Here is a 20,366-nt window from a genome sequence, read left to right as displayed (position 1 = left end):
AAGAAATATATTAGGTATAAAAATATATATTAAAATATTTATGATAATCGCCATTAATGTCATACACATTGTAAATTTCAAGTAGAAGTATCTAAAAGGAAAAAAGTATATCTCTCATAGTAATCTCATTTAGTCTTGAAAATTTTCAAAATCACCTGCTCTCTCTGTTTCAATTTATGTGAACTTATTTGACTGGACATCATATTTAAGAAAGAGTGAAGACTTGTGAAATTTGTGATTCTAAATAAGTCTTGAATATTTATGTGGCTGTAAATTATTTAATATATAACAGCACGTCACTATAACAGCTATGAAATTTTCAGACAAAGCTACCCTTATAAAGAGTTTTGACCGTATATCATAATTCATAAACTCGCTGTAAAAAGTGAAAAGAGTTTTGGTAAATTGTGGTGTCATGACTCATGAGTGGGAAACAACAGTTCCAAACTTGCCCAGCTGCTGCCAACACAGCATAAAGCTCTGAGAAAAAACAAAACAACACCAACCACAGAAAGCTACAGAAATTAAACAGCTTATTTGTGCTCTATAGCTGAAGCTCTCCCAATTAGGTAAATTCTTTTTCCTTTATTCACAAACATCTAAGTTTTCAGGGGAAAAAAGTGGATATTGGAACCAAAAATTGAGGAATTGAGCTTTGCAATTTTGTGTTTGCATGTTCAATTTCACGTGTGAGGCCTTCGTTTAAGTTGTTTCTGTGTTCAGTTACTGTATGCGGTGAATTCGATGTAGGGAATTTGTATTTCGGTTTGAAATCTTTTTTTTTTTTTTTTTGTTGAAGAAAATGAGTTTTGCTGAAAATGTATTTTTTTTTTAGAATTTGCAAGTTTTCGCAACAAAGAAAATGAAGAAATCTCGAGATTTGAGCTTCGCAACTTCTGTTATTTTCTTTTAAATATAAGAATAATTAACTCTGTTATTTGTTGTTTCACTGAGAAACTTAACCTTTTTTTTTTTCTTTCTATTTACATAGTTAACTGAATTTCAAACTCGTGACACTTTGGTTTGAATTGTGCACTCTTGGACACACTAACTGGAATATGTGAAAATCCATGTAATTTTAAGGTTGACTGTAGTTTGAAAGATGAAAAATATGAAGGTTGACTGTAATTTGGCTGTTTGAAGGAAATGGTTTTATGTGTAGAAATGTTGAGACATGACAATGGAAGAAGTCTGATCATTATATCTGAAGGTTCAATTTAAGTTTTGTATGGAATTATTTATGCTTGTGCATATACATATTTTGCGGTATATAGAGTGTGCTGTTATTTTTTTGATCCATCTTTTGTTAACTGCATAGGTTTGTTAATTTGGGAATTCTGTGGCAAGCAGTGTCATGACGTCCTCGCTTCATTATCATTCAGGTTATTTTCTGGTTTTCTGGTACACTATTTTGTCGGCGGTATAAATTTGTTTCTCGATCCCTTAACTGTGTTATGTTGATCGCGAAGTTAGCTTGATTCACATGTCTTTCAATTACTGAGTGATGTTCGTAGCCTTGCTCTTCCATACATATAGTACTCCCTCCGGATCAAAAAAAGTGTCTACTTAGCCTTTTTTTTCTTGGGTAAAAAAAAGTGTCCACTTATTAAATCAAGAAACAATTAACCTTATCTTTCCAGATTTGCCCCTATTAAGTGTCATGTGATCAAATCCCAATGCCTATTTAATTAGGGGTAGTTTAGTCAATTTATATATTTTTTTCTTGGACTGAGTAGTTTCTTAAGGGGTGTGCAAATGGCTAAGTGGACTCTTTTTGATCCGGAGGGAGTATGATATAACCCCTTTCTCCCCTGCTAAGAAAATCTTGCACAATTTTTTGTGCGATTCCTCCAGTTTTCTGATATGAAGCACATTCATGACACCAAATGTGCAGCTTGAGAATTTTTTGTACTATTGTGGAAGCTTGTTTTTTTTTTTTTTATAAGTATTGTGAAAGGGATGTAAAAAAGTATACAAGATAATTCATTTGTTGTGAAGCGAAATCCCAGTATGCATAGGTAGTCAAGATTCAGAAGTACTTGTTCAATGACACTGGTTGAACTGATTATATTTTAATACATTCTTTTGATGCTTTCATTGTTTGTTATCATTGAGAAGTTTGGACTTATCAAAAAGAGTTGGAATTATCATGAAAGAAGAAAAGAAATTACTGTCTTTTCAGTTTCAAAAAAATCTAGTTATTGTCTGTATATGCTTTTGTTTCACATTCAATTTGTAAAGAATCATAGTAAACTCAGACAAAAGCAGAAGGAAGTTAAAGTAATTTGGCTGTGTGTTTGGTTACATGAACAAAAGGTTCTAATTCCTGTGCTACTGCAATAAATTTCAGATGGTAGTGAGAGTGAACAGCCAGAGAATCATAGCGAGTCTTCATCCCCTGCAACTGGAATGTCTGTCCCTGGCACCGTAGCACCAAATATGCACTATGTGATGCCCACTCAACTTGGCAATGGAAATGATATGGTATATTTGAAGCACGTGTTAACTTCCACCGTCAGATTTCTGAAAAATCACTATTAAGTCCTGATTTGATATCTTCTTCTACTTGATAATTATTCTTGCGGACAGATGCAACCCCCATCCTGTTCATTCGATCAGATGTGATCCTAGAAGTGTTATCTTGACTCAACTTGGGGTCTCGTCAAATAGGCTATAGATATCTCAAGAATTAACTGATTAAAAACAAAAAGTGTTAGGGCATGTAGATATATTGACGATGGTTCTCTCAGTATTATCATTTTTGCACTTGTTAATAAGCTTCTTTGTTTCGTAAGATGAAGTGCACATGTTCATATATGGTCATAATAAGAATATGCTATATTGTTCTGATCTTCCTTGATGATTAGCAGAGTACACCACTTAGCACTTTTTTTTATTGACAGTACCACTTTGAAAACTTGTAACAGGAACGAGTGTATAACTCACCCAAGTAATTGAATGTGTAAAAGCATGAAAGCCCAAGTTGATAATAATAAATACGTTAATGTGTGGCATAATGGAACTATGACTGCGCTAATGGATTCTGTATCTAGAGATGAATTCATATGATGCAAAGGATGCCTAGGCTATATTTTTGTGAAAGTAATTTTAGATATATGAATGAATACTAAGATGTTTCATGTCAACCTATAAATTGACGAGAGTTGCTTATTTGATAGCATAATAGAATACACTGGTGTCGTTCAGACTATTTGACAAAGTAATAGGTGAATATGAACCTAAGAAGAGGCAGATTAATGCATCAAGTCTTTGTAGTAATACAAATGTATCCGGGAGTAGGATGGGAGATATTTCTGCTTATAGATTGTTATGTTGTCTACCTGGCTGATAATAAGGGCTGATAGCCTCTGACTGGGAATTAGAAAATTTGCATACTTCTTGAAGATAGGGAATGACCTTTTTGTGCGTATATATAATACTTTTGACTATTTGATGACTTTCTCTTGATAGGAGTTAGAAACACTAATAAGAATGTTCAGCTGTGAGAAGAATACCCTGTCTAGTGTGTGCTTATGTAAGTAGCATAAATTTTTGAATAGTGATGTTCTAACATTGAGAATATGTATTTCGTGACTTCTCGATATTTACGATCCGTCATGGGTGGGTTTTTCAATCATAACCAAAGACCTTGGGAAAGAGTTTGATTTTCCATGTTGGGCTTGTCTTCTGGTATTTTCATTGGTCTTGCAAATCGGTATGATTGGGTTAGACGCAAACACTTTAATTTTAATCTCTTTATGTGGTTTTAAGTAACATCCTGTTTTACTAGCTGTGTTAATTTGGAACTAATTCTCTAGGCATTGCTTCGTTTTCAGATTGCGAGATTTGTTTGTCACTCTTGCTCTACAACTGCACTTGCCACAATTTGGCTAAAATTTTCTTAAGGTCTATTGGCCTAGAGTTTCATTTAAGGTAAGTCTTTGTGTCCTATAGGAGAGTTACACTAGCAGAATTCTTTGAACACCTTAGATGGGATGATCTGAATCAAGTAGACTCTTTATGCAGCAGCTTGAAGTATAGAGTTAGTTATACTGTAAATACTTGTTAAATGAAACCTTTTAAGTTTTGCCATCATTTCAGCTCTGTGAATGGAATTTAGTGCTACAATTGTTGAAAATCCGCTGTTCCCTATTTGGAGAGACTGCTGCATGAAGATTTTCCTAGATTAACCTGGAAGCGGATGTTTTATCTCCCTCCCTGTCTTCCATTTGACACACATAATACCCTTCTATCTTAAGTATTCTTAGTAAGACATTGATTTTTATTGAACAGTCTTTAACTAGAGGCTTCTGATGGAGATTACAGATCCTTAAGGTACCAGTTAGGGAGTGTTTGTAGCCTGTTTCAGTGTCTACTAATTTTATATTTACACTTTGGTGATAATTCTATTGCTTCTATTTTTTTGATAGTATATCTGCATCAATTTTTCACTAGTTGCAGGCTCAAACAGCTTATCCTTATTCAGACCCGTACTACCGGAGCATCTTTGCACCGTACGATGCACAGCCTTATCCTACACAACCTTATCCAGCACAACCAATGGTATTAGATTTTCGTAACACTTTTCATTTGGAATACATCTGAGAAATATCCCTATGAAGTTGAGAGCTTAGTTATGCCATTTTCTGTCAGGTTCACGTTCAGCTAATGGGAATTCAGCAAGCTGGTGTTCCTTTGCCATCAGACACAATAGACGAACCTGTTTTTGTCAATGCAAAACAGTATCATGGCATCTTGAGGCGTCGACAATCTCGTGCGAAAGCTGAGTCAGAAAGGAAACTTCTGAAAGCTAGGAAGGTATTTTGTCGAAAATGCGTTTTGTCTTGTTATTTGTTAGAGTATATTGCTTCAGTAGTCCAGTATTACAATTGACAGGTTAGTACAGGCAACCTGACAGCTTGGTTGTGGTTCATCTGCTGATTTATCATTTCCTAGTTTAACAGCCTTTTAACGTTAAAATTGCAAGTTATGCACGTAGTTTAAGGGTCTGCGCATTTTTGGTGCTATTTTAATAACACATACAGGGGTCGCTTGGTTCACGGATTAGTTATGTTAGAATTTTAATATGTGAATCATTATGCCATTAATAATATATAGGAATTCTTATGCGGTGAATGGATAGAATGCAGATATTAGTATAGGGATTCTTATTCAGGGATATCTACTTTGAGGGCATCTTTGTCTATATACTTCTTGGTATACTAATATCTGCATTCTATCCCACATAAAGTAATTACATAGATTTCTGCATAGGCCGGTATTAGTAGTGTTGCAGAATCTAATACTGGAAATATCACAATATCACACAGAATTTTATACCATGGTTGTGTTTCCTTATGAGCCCAACTAAACGACGCCAAAGTCATACAATTTCCTATACTAATAATATATATCCTGAGTGGAGTATGGATAGTAGAGCATGAAGAGACAGCAGAGCAAGTTCTCAAATGGATATTCTTTCTGGACTGTAACTTTAATATCCCCCATTTTCTGTTGCTACGCATAAAGATCTAAATAGTTACTAGGATGCCATATTAGTTTCACATACATTATCCAAAGGTTCTGATGCAACAAAAGCTCTTACTTTTAGAACATCTATAATTCTATATTATTGATCAATTGTCCATCAAAGAGACATCAGATTGCTCTAATCTTTGGGAACATCATTAGATGTATTTGGAAAACCCTAAATTTGGTGCTGGGGAACAAAGTAATTCTGTTCCCGGTTCGTAATTAGGCCATTTTCTCTATGATTAATGTGTGTGTGTGTGTGGAAAGTTATGGGTTCTGATCGACCATGTCTTGTACTCCCTAATAAATAGCTCAAAGATGATTATCAACTGTGCTGGAAACATCTCTGACAGATCCAATAGCATACAGTTGGTAATAAGGTGCCTTACCCCATGATAGAAGTTCTAATATCTGTTTCTGAGGCTATGTTTTTCCGGCACCAGTACCTTGGGAGGCTCACAGTGCGAAATAATCTTGCAGCCCTACTTGCATGAATCACGTCATTTGCATGCATTGAAAAGAGCAAGAGGATGTGGGGGTCGTTTCCTGACAGCAAATAAAACTGATAAACAGCAGAAACCGGATGAATCTGGTGATAAATCACAGGTCAACATTAATCACGAGTCTGGAAAAGATGAGGTTGCTTCTTCAGAGAATGCCTCTTGATTTTTTGCAACAAAGCAATATCAAGGACTTTGTGGACCATAGAAACAGCATGCTTTCGTCAAAGTGGAACTGTGGTAGCTGGGGAAAATCCGGGTGATAATGGTGTTCTGTATGTTTATCTCAGTGTAGAAAGATCAGAATAGGCAACTTGTTTGATAGTTACAAAGTGGTCGCTGGACGTATATTCTTAAAATATTGTCTTTCTGAGCTTCGTTTGTAGACATTCTTTGTTGTCCTTTTGTAATTACTTTGTGATTAATTCAACTGTAGCTTATATCGAGTCAGAAATTAGAGTTACTCATAATGTTTGACATTGTGCTTGTTAGTTTAGGAAGATAAGCTTGTAATGCTGCTAGTTGATGGATCTTATTTTTTTTAGGTCAATGCATGCTGTGTCAATATACCTGTTATAAGGAAGGTCCACTGTGATTTTTGGTTCTTATATCATTTATATTCACTTCTAGATATTCCTTTTTTTGGAAACATTAAGCTCTGTTAGTTTAGGGTAGTAGTGGCAACTTTCTGTTTCCAGTTGTTCCCACCATGACCTAAAAACAGAGATACAAGTAGGGGTGGGCATGGTACGGTATTTGAAATTTCGGTTCGGTAACTTCGGTATTCGGTTTTTAAAAATACGATACCATTACCATACCAAATTAATTCGGTACGGTTCGGTATTTTTAAGTTCGGTTTCGGTATTTCACGGTACGGTAATTCGGTAACCATAGTTTATTTGACTTCGACTTACATATATACTCATGTAATAAAGGATTACGACTTCGAGATTTCTCAATTATATTAAACTAACACCATACACAAATAGACGTATTTAATAGAAAGTACAAGCAATTTTCTTCGTTAATCAATTGCACAACGGACATTTGAATCACGATAGAGTAGTTAAAGTTTCAAAGTCTAAACAACATTAGCCAAAATTAAGCATAATCTTCGGTCCTAAACAATTTTACACCAAAAATTTCATTCAGCAGTAGAGAGAATAGGCCATTTCCACCATTTCAAGTCTTAATGTATTGGAAAAATAGCAAAGACAAATTAAAGGCTGCTTCTAGGCCTCAGCATATGTGAAAGACTAAAAGCATGAAAATATTGGATAGAAAGTTAGCTTTGATGGTACAATTTTCTATTAGATACAAATTGGCATTAAATGAGATGTGATGTAATTTTTTATGCGAAAACTAGTCTATATATTTAGCAGTAGTAAATATAATATATATGGATTGTATATATGTAGTATAAACTTCGGTATGGTATACGGTATTTCGGTATCCATTTTATAAATACCAAATACCATACCGAATACCAAAGAAAATTTAAATTCATACCAAATACCATAATACTAAAGCCGCGGTATTAAAAACTTCGGTATCGGTATGGTATTCAGTATATACCATACCGTGCCCACCCCTAGATACAAGGAGTGAGTAGTAGCTGTTAGCTATTGTTTAAATGAGAAATTGTGTATTAACATGAAAGAATGTGTCATTTCATCATTTTAGTAACTATATTTAACCACCGGTTTGTCTTGATAACCACTTTTGTCTATAAAACAATTCTGTCTCATCTTTTGGGACTACTTTCAACATAAACTTTTGGCAGAAACGTTCTATTGGCAACCATTCTTCTCAACCTCTTTGTTGTCCAAGTTTATACACATAAAAGATTAAGTTTATATTTCTTGTGTTACTAATCAGAATTTCTCCAATATTTGCTTAGTAGAATATCAAAAGGCTTGTCACATCCAATAAAGCTAGTTGCATTCAACTCATAACAATCTCACAAAGGAGAGAGAGCAAACGTCACTTTAGGAAAATATTATTAACGTATTTCAAGTCTTAATCTTTGTGTTCTTCATTCACATTTTTAGTACTGTAGCCCAAGTAACATTCGTATGTGATCCTCTACGCTGGCTCAGTCAACCAAAACAAATTTTACATAAAAATTTTGTTACCTTATTAATCCAATTGTATAACCGGATCCAAACGGTGCAAAGACTTTTGCAAGTTATTTCAACTATTACCAATTTAGCATACCAATTGGATAAAAAATCAGAGTAACAAGCGAATTTGTGTTAAGAAAATTCACCTAATATGTATAAATATTCTATCCAAAACCTAATAAACAAAAATGAATCGTGGTCCAACATATATAAACTTAAAATTTTGAATTAGCCAGTCATGTCAGGTATAACTCAGCTTAAACGCCTAGGCGTTGGCTTGGTCCTCACAGTAATATCAATGAGTATAGCTGGAGTTATTGAGGTGAAAAGAAGGGATCAAGCTTTGATAGATCCATACCTATTAGCCTTCTCTAGCTTTCATTCCAATTTGTGTGGCTGGAATAGCAGACATGTTTACCATGGTTGGACTCATGGAATTCTTCTATAAAGAGGTTCCTAACGGAGAGGGATCTCTTTCAGTTTCCTTTGCTCTGATCTCACTCTTTTTTGGATACTTTTTTTCTTGCACTGCCTTGGTGGTTTTTGTGAACAAAATTAAGTCGGTAACCGAGTTCACCAACATGATTCCCAGATTTCAGTGATTGCATTGAGAAAGGACTTTGCTTCTCAACTATAGGTCCTTCGTATCACTTAAAAACAGGTCTTAGGCCGATCACTTGCATAGAAATGATTGATTTAAGAGTAAGGACAGCTCTTTTATCAATATTGAAAATGAAAAATAACAAAGGATACTGGTGAAATATGTTATGGTTGTGAGACTGACATCTTTTAACGTACAATTCTGTGAAATTTAACCAACTGATCGAACATCAGCTTTGAGAAACCAAGTTTGGGTGGTAACAGAAGATATACTCCACCAGTATTTTTTAAAATGTCTGGCGTCCAAATAATTATATTTCAGTTAAACACGATCTTCAACAGATAATGAAGATCTATGTGAGAAGTTTTTGAAAAACAACACTACAATTCAACGCTAAAATCTTTAAGAAGTTAAACCTATCAATCCGCCTGATTTGTAAACAGATTATAAGACAGAAATAACTCCCAATTCATAAACCTTCTACTACAGCCAAAGAGGCCTGGGGGGGCAGAAAGATTTCAGTTAAAGGTTGAAAATATACTCACTACCAATTCTTTTCTGGAACAAAAAAATACTGAATCATAATCAAAGAAGTCAAAAGAAGAATCCAATGAGTAACCGAACAAGAAGACAGTCAAAAATCTTCAACTCATAACACAAAAATTATGTCTTGACGAAATGTTTCAAACAAAACTGAAGCTAATTAAACAACAAAGTCTAAATCTTAAGGCTTAGGTGTTGGTAGCCCTGGTGTAAATCTGCTGGCTAGCATGAGCAGACACCATCCTGATCAACCCTTTTGCCATCAATTCCCTAATTGCCTTCCTGGCAAGGGATCCACTTATCTGCAAATTCAATCAAATGAACAATATTAGCATAGAAAAATATCAGCATATTAAAAATGCATCTGCGACAAACCACTCAACAAATAGACCAATAACAGGATATTCCATTACAGCATTAGCTGGAAGTTTGGATTTACCAGACGGTATGGTTCTGCAAGAACTATTTTAGAGAACCAATTGGAGGCTTTGGATTTACATTATGAAGAACTAATGGCGGTGCATTTTCCCGGTCAGTAAATAGTGTTTGGTGTCTTTTAGAAGAAAATATCACAAAAATCCAATTACATCTTCAAGAAGTTTAGATGGGCAAAACAACATACTAAACATTTTCAGATAAAATTACAACTACTACTTAGGACAGAGTCCTAAAAATCTTCAGATAATACCAGACAAAAGTTCATGAAACGCTTGTACAAAGAAAAACAAAAGAGATGCGATTTTAGGAGGTTGTTGCCATTGCATGAATACCTTAGCCCACTGCTTTTAACCAAATACAAGCTCCTTTTGCTTTAGAAATAGCTACCAAAACGTAATTCACTATTTTTCTCAAAAGACCCCAAAAGGCATGTTTAGTTTGAAAATCAACCAGCTTAGAGTTTATTTGGTTTTGAGGGAAAAAGTACTTTCAGAATTGTTATGAAAGAGCTAATTGTGTTTTATTTGTTTCTAAAAGAATCAAACAATATGTTCAGTTTTCAAACCAGAACATGTAGTTTGTAAACCAAAAATGTTTTTCTAAATTTTATCAAAACAAAATCAACTATTTTGTTCTCAGAGTAGTAGACCCAACCCTAGATCAACTCTCTCAATCCTTATTGTTTGGCCCTTCGTCTATTTTAGAATCTACATTTGAACTAAACATATACTTTCCATAAAGTAATTCTTCTTTTCCTTTCAACAAAATGATTTTATAAACAAGTGTACTAGATCATAAAAAGTTTAATCAGCCTGAATCTGTTATTTTAACCACGTGAAACTGAGTTTCTTTTTCCAAAATACAGACTTTTGAAACAAATTAAAACCATCTCTCCCAAATCAATATTGGAGTAGCTGTATTCTGTTTCAGAGAAAAACAAAAATAAACTTACTTCTCCTTCAATTCAACCAAAACTAAACCATTAGACTCATACACCAATTGTCACCATTAAAGTTTGAAAATATACATCCCAACACCTGAAAAGTTGTTTATCTCTTTTGCATTATTCGACAAATTTCCAAACTAACACACAGAACCCTAGGCAGTGTATCTCAAACAAACAAGAATACCCTTAACGACCCACAATTGATAAAATGCAGCTAAGCATATTCACATGGCAAAAACACAAACTTTAAATTAAAGAAAGAATAATAAGACAGATACATACCCTCAAACGGTCGGATAGGACGGAAGGGGTGATAAGCTTATACTTAGGGGCTTCAGTGATGAGCTTGTCATAAGTACCCTTATCGAACAAAACCATGTTGTTGACCTTCTCCTTTTGCTTTCCCTTGCTCCACTTCTGCATATTCCATGTTCAAAACCCCAACATTAATACCCCCTCAAATAAAGCAAATAATTTGAACAAGAGAGAATGAATGAATGAATGACCTTCTTCTTCTGCTTGCCACCACCGGACTTGGCGGGCTTGGAAGATGGAGGAGGAGCCTGAGCCTTCTTAGGAGCCTGCAATAATAATTACGCTCAGCAAAGATAATGCTAAACATTACATAGAAAACTTAATCATAATAGCGGTACAGAAGCTTACCATTGATGGCGGAACTGCGTAGGGCAACAGAGGAGGAGTAGACTGAAGAGAAAGGCGGTATTTCTAAACCTAAATCTGAGGTTTCTAGGGTTTTTATTGGGTCACCTCCTATGGGCTTAATTTTTTCTCTAGAAATATGGGCTAATCAGCTCCTATGGGCTTAACTTAGGGCAAGTTCCCCATTTGGCCCAAAACAATTACATTATTAGATATTCAAATGTACGACTATGTATATTTTATGTATATACTCCTTCCGTTTTAATTTATGTGAACTTATTTGATTGGGCACGGACTTTAAGAAATAAGAGAAGACTTTTAAACTTGTGATGTTAAATGAGCCACATATATTTTGTGTGGCTATAAATCAATGCATAAAGGTAAATTGTTTCTAAATATAGAAAGGGGTCATTATTTTTTGCATGGACTAATAAGAAAATAGGTTCATATAAATTCAAATGAAGGGATATAAAGTGTAAAAGTCCCCTTAATGCTTATTCAAGGTTGTTTGGTGCTCGTTGTTACGTAGAATTACATGAGTGATTTGCAGGAATGACATTCATAGTGATGATTTTAAACTTTTTATCCTGATTAATAAAATGTTTTATAAATTATCTTTTATTCGAGATAAATTAATTTTGCCTATGAAATTGGCACATTTCAATGTAGTGAACCCACATTATTAGTCATAGAAATTGATTGTGTTGCTCAATTGCTCACAAGTCGATCATTGTCTATAACTTCTTGAAATGTTAAACTGTTGTCTCATACGCATAACTAACTTATGCACATAGAAAGCCTGATGGGCAACTAAGGTCATTTTCTTACGGATTTTGTTAAGCGGTCAAAATGTTAAACTCTCCGATACACGGGGGAAATCAACAATTGGTGGTAATGATACGTTATAATTGTAGGGATCTAGTAGTTCAGTTGGCTGGCTATCTGAACTTTCATCTTATTGGCGAGGGTTCGAATCCTACATTGTAATCCCGTTCTCCTACCCTCTATATTATAAAAAAAAGTTTTTTAAAAAATACGTTGTAATGACAATAAAAAGTGATCTTTTAAAAAAACATTCTAATCACACGATGGATTTAAAAGGTATATTTTGAAATTTACTTTTTGTAGTTTATTTTTATTTTTTATCAAGTAAATAGAAGGTGGATTAGAACGCACGACCATCAAGCAACAATGCATCCTCTTATTTCTTGTAGTTACCTTTTCAAGTATAACCACATAAAATAAAATTGAAGGTTGTCTCAGATGATTTCTTCATGTGCCATTTGAATTCCGAATTCACAGCTTCTAGGAACAGCGTTATGATGATTGAACGTATCAAAAAAGGACACAGTAGACCTAAATTCATACGGAAAATAGTTGCTTTAAAGAACTTACAATCTGATCAAATTAATGTAGACTCAACTAAGAATTACTTAAGACTTGTATCTCTCATAAGTGTGAAATTTAAAGTCTTCACCTCTTAAAAATAAATTATCAAGTAATAATTAGAGTCAAATAATAAAGCAAAATGAGTAAAGAAATTGCATATAGCAAATCCAACTAACTTAAATTAAAGCACATTCGAATGATTGACAGAATGGTTGACAAGAGGGCTGCACCCTCCACCTCTGTGGCTTCGAGTCACCCAGAGAGCAATAAGGGGAGCTCCTAGAGGGAGGGTTGTAAGAAAAAGAAAAAAAAAAGATGAACAAAAGACAGAATGGTTGCTCTAAAATTTTCATTCAAGCACTAAACAGGAAACAGAAGTCTTCAAGATCATTGTTATTAGCTAACACAAATGCTAGCACAAAATGATGCCTAACATAGAATAAAAACATACATAGAGCAGAACACAAGAAATTTATTCAAAGAACAATAGCAAGTCCTTCCTTCTTTGGAGGTACTATGGCCTTCTTATTTCCGGGGAAAGCACTTCGAGAGACATCCACAAGGGCCTTGAAGCTGTATGGTTCGTGCATCGACAATTCTGATAAGACTTTCCTGTTCAGCTGTACGTTCTCCTTCATCAGCCCATGCATGAAATTGCCATAATTTACCTGGAATTAGAGTAAAGGTTAAACAACAGGAAAGAGTTCAGAACTCAAATCACAAAACTATTCAGTAGATGACACAAAGGTGTTTCTTGTTTACTTGTAGTGAGATGTGCTAATGAATAGTATCATTGAGGAATATCAGATATAATTAGTTGACAGGAAGAGTGATGTCAATGGCCAAATCCATGTCACTTCCCACAAACCTATTAGAGCAGTTTACTTCAGTTAAAAGTACCCTGCTAAACCATCTTCTAATTGTTTTTTTTGTTTCTTTTCTGATTGAAATCAAGCAAAAGAGAGGGAAGCAGAAAGAAAGTGAGCTTCATATGCTTTTGTTACTGATAAGTTCAGGGAATAAAAAGGAGTACAACAGTAAACAGAAGAATGCTGAAAAGAAAAAACAAATGGTCATAAGGCCAAATAATATAATCAAGGGAACAAATCCTTCTATTAGCAATGTGGCTATCGATAACAATAGCACATAGATTAACCCAATGGTGCCAATAACATGATAACCAGAAGTACTGAATTTCACAATTAATATCTGACATGTATGGCAGCAGCCGGCAGGTATGGCACATACATAAATGACCGAAGTATAGCTATGCCGGTTTAAAAGTCACTTCTGGAATTTTCATGTCACCTACAGACACCTCTGAGGCACCTACAATATTTCGTTCTCTTCTTTTAATCATATCAAGGAACCACTGCAATATCTTCCAGCTATGAGCTATATATGGCATTGCCTCATTGTCATTTGGATAGTCAAAAGTGTCAAAGAAATATTGATTTCCACAATGCTAAAAAGGATAAAGAGCAGAAGATTTCATCCCATTTGTCTAAGCCGCCTTGATGGACAAAGTTATCCAATACCTGTGCCGGTGGGACGTAATAGGTACCTGGTGAAATAATCACAAATTGTCCTAACACCAGCATTATCTTAGAAAGAAAAAAAAAAAAAGGAAGAAGATAAAGAGTAGAAGGAGGATACTAGGGCACTCCAAAATCTCAGTGTTCTATGCAGATGTATTAATCCAAATACTAGGATGGTTGTGGCCTTGGAAAGCAACTTGTAGCTTAAAGAGCTTGATTTTGCAAGATTTCACAACTGTGTTTCTGTTTTCAACATTACCTAGACGCATCGCAGAACTTCGAAAATGTATGTTCTTTTCCAAATCCTCCATGTCCAAGTCTCTAAAGCAAATAGTGGCAAGCTTAACAGGATCATAAAGCAAAAGAAAGTCACCAAACCACATCAAAAAGCATGATGTTGCTTCTGACAAATAGCAGAATATCTAATATAAGAAACTATTAGTGATATTTGTCTACCACACACTCCACTTTGTGATTCTGCAGCCATTTTAGCATTGACAGCTGAAACTTTGTTTTCCTACCAAAAGTCAGGCCACCCGGTCACAACCCCCCCCCCCAACCCCACCCCGGTACTTGGTAAAATACTCCTGAATTCCAAATGCATTTCCTGGTTTATATTCGGTCATCTAATATAATGTCTTTCTTCGAAGAAGAAGAAGAAAGATCTTACATCGTTAAATTGTGCTTATTGAATTATCAGTTCACACTAAAGAATAAAGACACCCAATTTACACACTCCATCTTTTATATTAAAATGATAAAGTTAGAAGGATGATGCCTGAGGCATCTCCCTTCATAATATCTCCATTTCTAGAGCTACGAGATTTCACAAACCAAGTATGTTTCCCTTAATCATTGCTTCTATCTATTATCTGATTTTCCAGTCCAAGATAACTAGAAATTTGTAAGTTTTTTTGGCAATTAAAAGAAAGTTTATTAATTACCGTGAACATTTAAAATCAAACAAACTCTTCTTATCTCTAAACCGGAAGCATAAACCAGTCTTCAAGCTATGTAGCAGTTCCTCCAAACTTCTACTTTTGTTTTGAAACACCCTTGCATTCCATTCAAGCCAGATCTTATAGATGACAGCAGCAAACCCAGCTTTTAGAACTAACCCTCGCGCCCCCTTGCCCCTTGACTGTTAAATAATCCAGCTATATTCCTCCTGCCAAGGCAAGGCAAGTCTCTTCCAATGCAACCAGTCCAAAAACTTCATCCAGAATTCCCTAGTAATCAGGCAATCAAAAAACAGATGCCTGATTTGTAAGTTAGTAGTACTTCGTTAAACTATTCACTACTAAGAAAACTTAGTCTATTGGAGATGATATGTATCAACAATGAAAACTGAATATTCAGCTTAACTCTTACTTAGGCACATTTTGTTATCACTGCCGAAACTGAGGGTCCTGCAATTTTGCTCTTTGACTGCCGTACCAGGCCTCCCAAATTTAATTTCATAACTTTACAACCTTGCTGGTATCCTATCCCAATGTTGAATATTTTAGTAAGCTCCACAAAATTTCCAGAATCCAGCAGCAGTACTGTTGAGCTATTTAAGATGCTTGAGACTGCTCAAAATCTCTTCCCAAAAGAGAAAGGGTATGATTCTTCATGCGGAAGGTTCAACAACTAAGCCTAATGGCTCAAAAGAAAACCTAAAAGAGCCAAAGGCTAATAGAGGGGGGAAACTATAATAACAATAGGAAAACTAAAGAACCGTTGCAGGAATGCTACGCGATTATGGCCTTGGAAACTAATCTGGAAAACCAAACTGCCCCCCAGGGTCATCTGTTTTAGCTGGACTGCTCTTTATGAGGCATGCTTGACCCTGGACAACCTTATGAAAAGCAAAACTCAGGTGGCTAATAGATGTTACATGGGTCACAGGAATGCAGAAACTAACAACCATCTGTTTCTGCATTGTAGATTTGCATCATATTTCTGGAACATGTTCTGTTCACTTTTTGGAATCAGTTGGGTTATGCCTCATACCATCAAGAATGCTATCGAGTGCTCGAGTAGCTGGAAGGTTGATAACACCATCAAGAACATTTGGAGAATGATACCTGCTGTAATTTTTTGGAGCATATGGAAGGAGAGGAATACAAGATGCTTTGATGGATTATCAACCCCAACACCAACCTTGAAAGCAAACTGCCTTTTGTATTTATTTAGTTGGGCAAATGTCTCCCCTGTAGATTCACAAGAAAACTTTCTGGACTTTGTTAGCTCGCTGTATTTAAGATAGTTGTTGTTTTGTCTGTAAAAAGTTAGCAAGGTGATTTTTGCTTGTTGATGCTGCTACTAGGTAGCTTTAACTTTACTTGTAATTTGCATCTTCTTGATGCCTGATGCTTCTAACAAAGTAAAAAGACAAGTCTAGAGAATAATTGCGAGGACAACAATGTTATACGAGAGTGAGGTGCCGGCCATCTGGAACCCAACATATCTACAAGGTGAGTGTCAGAGAAATGTTTGTGCTAAGATAGACGTACGATCATACATTATCGGACAAGATTATAAGTTATTTCAAAAGAGGATGCAGTAGAATGTATAGAAAATACAATAAGAGAATGTCATCTAAGATGGTTTTCCTATGTCCTTATAAACCTCATATCTAACTGTCCGTTAGGTGCTTTACTATGATGATTAAAGGAAATGAGGTAAACCTATACATGGAGAGAAGTTGTCTCAGCCCAAAATCTCTCAGAAATCAATGTGAGCTTAATTAAGAACATAACACAATAGAAGCAACGGATCCACATACACATTAAAAAATAGTTGAGATTAAGCTTAGTTATTGTTGTTATACTTACATTAGGTCCACTTTTGTCCATGAGTCTTTGTAGCTGGTTAAAGACTTGTGCATTAACATAGGGATAGGTGTGAGATTTACAAACCTCTAGTTTTAAATACCCTTAATTTGCATTAAAAGATAACAGGTTTTGTATTGGAGTGAAATAGGCTTGAATAGAACGAAACGGACATAAGGCTTAACCTACTTAACATAACCTTTTTCTTCATTATCAAAACGAATACTTTTTTAGCAATCCTTGGTTCCCCAACTCTAGCTAGTCCAAATTTATCCTAGTGTTTTCATTACTTATACATATTGCACAATATTAACTTCATTGGGCAGCTATATTATTTTCCAAGACTACCAAGACAAGTTATTTACAAATTACAATGACTACAAGACACCAAAGAAAACTCAAAAAACTTTTCGAAAATGAAAAAACCCCATGTAGCAAAATGGTACATACTCCGTGTTGGCGAGTTCCAGCATTGATACGTTGAATCCAAAGGGAACGCATATCCCTCTTCTTGTTACGGCGATCTCTGTAGGAATACTGAAGGGCTTTCTCAACTCTTTCTCTTGCTATCCTTATACAGTTTTTAGCTCTTCCTCTAAACCCTTTAGCTAGCTTAAACACTTCCTTCTTGTTCATCTTCACCGGCGAATACTACAACTACAGATTCTACAAGTTTTTGGGTTTTAGGTTCTTGCAACTGTTGTCAATTTTTTTTTATTTTTTTCTAGATATATGAATGCACCTTTTTAGTTTTCACCCCTTGTATTTCATTTATTTGTGACTCTGCACCCCCAACTTTAGTTGTTGGTAGTAACTACTGCTTTGTAGAGAAAATGATAAAAATGGTACCGTATCTTTTGGGTAGGTCTGAAAATAGTCCCTCGAAGATTTAACAAACTAACTGTTAAATTTAAGGGTAAGTGTGGAAAATAAAAATAATGGGATCTCACACTTGAAATTGCAATTTTCCTACTTTTGATTGTATCTGGTGTTAAAGTACAATTTTTTGATGTTATAGTTTATAATAAGATTTGAAGAGATTTATATTGATCTCTTTCTGCAATGACATTTTATATTATTCATATAAGTTGAGTGTTGCACAATCGATGTTTTAGCTGAGGCTTTCTCCAAGTTTCATAAAAAATTAATTTTTTTTCCCCCAAATTGTGCAGTTTTAGCTTAAAAAAATCTGCTACGATGTAATTTTTGTAAGAATTTCAAGAATTAGCTTAAAAAGAGTTTCAGAAGGAAGACTCGGTTTTTTGGCTAACTAGTACTCTTATGAATTGAACCGATCCAATTATATTTTCCAATACTATCAAACCAAATGAGTTCTAAGGTTGCTTAGTTCCCCACCTTCATTCGTTTCACTGTTTTAGGTTTCTGTTGTACTTTACATACACCTACCTCTTAGTACTTTCTTTTTTCATGCAATCTTTTATCATTTATTTCGTGCAAGAAAAAAAGATTGACTCTTTCGAAATGCATAGATATTGTATACACTCGCAGGAGTAATATTTATTGTCCATTTTCAATTTACCTACCTATCGTCATCACATCTCTTGGAAAATGACAAACTATTCTATAAAAGTTCAAACCTAGTAATCTCTCTCTCTCTCTCTTTTTATTTCACCTCTATAAAAGTCCTAAACTTATATACATTGACACATTTCTAAAAGTGACTAGTTTTAGTTAAAAAAATGCCCTCACTATATCAAATATTCCCTCCGTTTACTTTTACTTATCAACTATACTAAAAATACATTTTCACTTTTACTTGTCGCTTTTAGTATTTCAAAAGAAAAACATTTTTCTTATGTTTTATCCTTAGCATTAATTACTTAATCCCCAAATCATTTCCCAAGACCTTATGCTAAACATCAATTAATATGGGTGTTGTGGTAAAATACCCATATAAATTATTGTTTCTTAAAAGATGTACAAGTTCTAAATTGGACGAGTAAAAGTGATCGAAGAGAATATTTAAGAACTTTAAAACTTTCAACTATTTATAGAACCTTAAAATTACTTTCAACCTTTCTTAATAATTGATTATATAGACAAATATTGAATATTAATTTAAATATTTCATCTAAAACCAAGAGGAACAACAAGCAGAAGTTAACTATAAACATCTCATCTAACTTTTCTTTTTGTATGTTTGATTTAGTTGATTAAACATATTTGATAAATATTAAGTGTTGAAAATACGTTTATGTGTTGAAATTAATTTTTTTATATAAATAAGCTGTTAAAAATTTGAATAGAAGTGTTGAAACAAATGATAAGAAGTTATAGCTGTTTAAAAAAATATTTATTTAAAAGTATGTTTACATAAAAAAACTAAGGACGAATATAGAGTAAGGAGATAATTAAAAGTTGTATTTTAAGAAAAGTACTTTGAAGATTACAAAAATTATAAGGAATAAATCGTAAAGATTTGATCAAACAAAAATTATTATTTGTTGATTAAGCTATAAAACCATAAATTAAGATTTATGGGTGATCAACTTATAAATTTTAACTGACTTTTTCTCATAACTTTTGATGCGTCTACTTAACTTTTTTTTAAAATTAAAAGCCTGTCATGGGATGGGGTTATATTCAGTTGCGGAGTCAGTATTTTCACTAAGATGGTTCAGAATATAAAGAAGTAAATACACGAAAAAATCAAAGAGAGTTCAACATCTACCATATATACATAAAAAGGATTTCACCAAATATAAACAATTTAATTCTCGGCTGAAGAAGGTTCGGATGAACCCCTTGAACCCTATCTGGCTCCGCCCTTGATTAGACTAAGAGCCTAATATGTGGATTATAAAAAAAGAATAAGTTACCAAATACTTGGGGCTTGTTTAGACTTAACATATTTCTTTAAACTTCTTTTTTATTTCATTTTTTTCAAAATTTTGCTTGATATATTCTGTCAAATTTTCACTTCAAACTTAAAAAACGTAGTTCTGGTCAGTTTTCAAGTAAAAAAAGAAGTTTCTGCTCATAAAATGCGAACATTCTTTTAGGCAAGAGGCATAATCCATATACACCTTCAACTTCATAAATACCTTTTTAAGTTTGGTGTCTTTTGGATATGTTATTTCAAATGATGGTTTCAAGATTTGATTTCAAGAATAAGGATAATAATATCTCACAACTACTCTAATTGAAATATCATCAAATTATCATAATACATATGATAATAATATTAGAGACCCAAAATAGGATTTGCTTGGCTTGGAGACATGTCAAGATGTTTCTGGAAGATAATTGGAGTCTCTCC

The 20,366-nt window shown here is 34.2% G+C and overlaps 3 protein-coding genes across 9 annotated transcripts; 1 reads left to right on the top strand and 2 right to left on the bottom strand.

Moving 5' to 3' along the window:
• The first annotated feature begins 425 nt into the window (after nucleotides 1-425).
• LOC132621969 (nuclear transcription factor Y subunit A-7-like) lies at nucleotides 426-6,640 on the top strand. 7 transcript variants are annotated; one of them, XM_060336472.1, is made up of 6 exons: nucleotides 426-569; nucleotides 1,319-1,382; nucleotides 2,351-2,484; nucleotides 4,456-4,563; nucleotides 4,654-4,818; nucleotides 5,976-6,172. In XM_060336472.1, exons 2-6 carry the CDS (start codon nucleotides 1,355-1,357, stop codon nucleotides 6,024-6,026), a joined length of 486 nt encoding a protein of 161 aa, XP_060192455.1. In that variant the 5' UTR covers nucleotides 426-569; nucleotides 1,319-1,354; the 3' UTR covers nucleotides 6,027-6,172. The 7 variants fall into 7 exon arrangements, with proteins under 7 accessions (XP_060192455.1, XP_060192456.1, XP_060192454.1 ...); XM_060336473.1 differs by lacking the exon at nucleotides 5,976-6,172 and adding an exon at nucleotides 5,844-5,966 and having other exon boundaries at nucleotides 427-569; XM_060336471.1 differs by having other exon boundaries at nucleotides 431-569; nucleotides 4,462-4,563; nucleotides 6,013-6,640.
• Nucleotides 6,641-9,371: 2,731 nt separating this feature from the next.
• Nucleotides 9,372-11,451, bottom strand: LOC132623432 (small ribosomal subunit protein eS25). Its single transcript, XM_060338190.1, has 4 exons — nucleotides 11,347-11,451; nucleotides 11,190-11,264; nucleotides 10,966-11,100; nucleotides 9,372-9,601 (listed from the first exon to the last, which is right to left on the bottom strand). The coding sequence occupies exons 1-4, from the start codon at nucleotides 11,347-11,349 to the stop codon at nucleotides 9,488-9,490; spliced, it is 327 nt and encodes a 108-aa protein (XP_060194173.1). The 5' UTR covers nucleotides 11,350-11,451; the 3' UTR covers nucleotides 9,372-9,487.
• A 1,616-nt stretch (nucleotides 11,452-13,067) lies between these two features.
• Nucleotides 13,068-17,801, bottom strand: LOC132621286 (uncharacterized). Its single transcript, XM_060335498.1, has 2 exons — nucleotides 17,537-17,801; nucleotides 13,068-13,400 (listed from the first exon to the last, which is right to left on the bottom strand). Exons 1-2 carry the CDS (start codon nucleotides 17,720-17,722, stop codon nucleotides 13,209-13,211), a joined length of 378 nt encoding a protein of 125 aa, XP_060191481.1. The 5' UTR covers nucleotides 17,723-17,801; the 3' UTR covers nucleotides 13,068-13,208.
• Between the last annotated feature and the right edge of the window lie 2,565 nt (nucleotides 17,802-20,366).

Source organism: Lycium barbarum, chromosome 12 (assembly GCF_019175385.1).
Source record: "Lycium barbarum isolate Lr01 chromosome 12, ASM1917538v2, whole genome shotgun sequence".
In the NCBI taxonomy this organism is placed as follows: domain Eukaryota; kingdom Viridiplantae; phylum Streptophyta; class Magnoliopsida; order Solanales; family Solanaceae; genus Lycium; species Lycium barbarum.
This window is presented reverse-complemented; position numbering and strand designations above follow the sequence as displayed.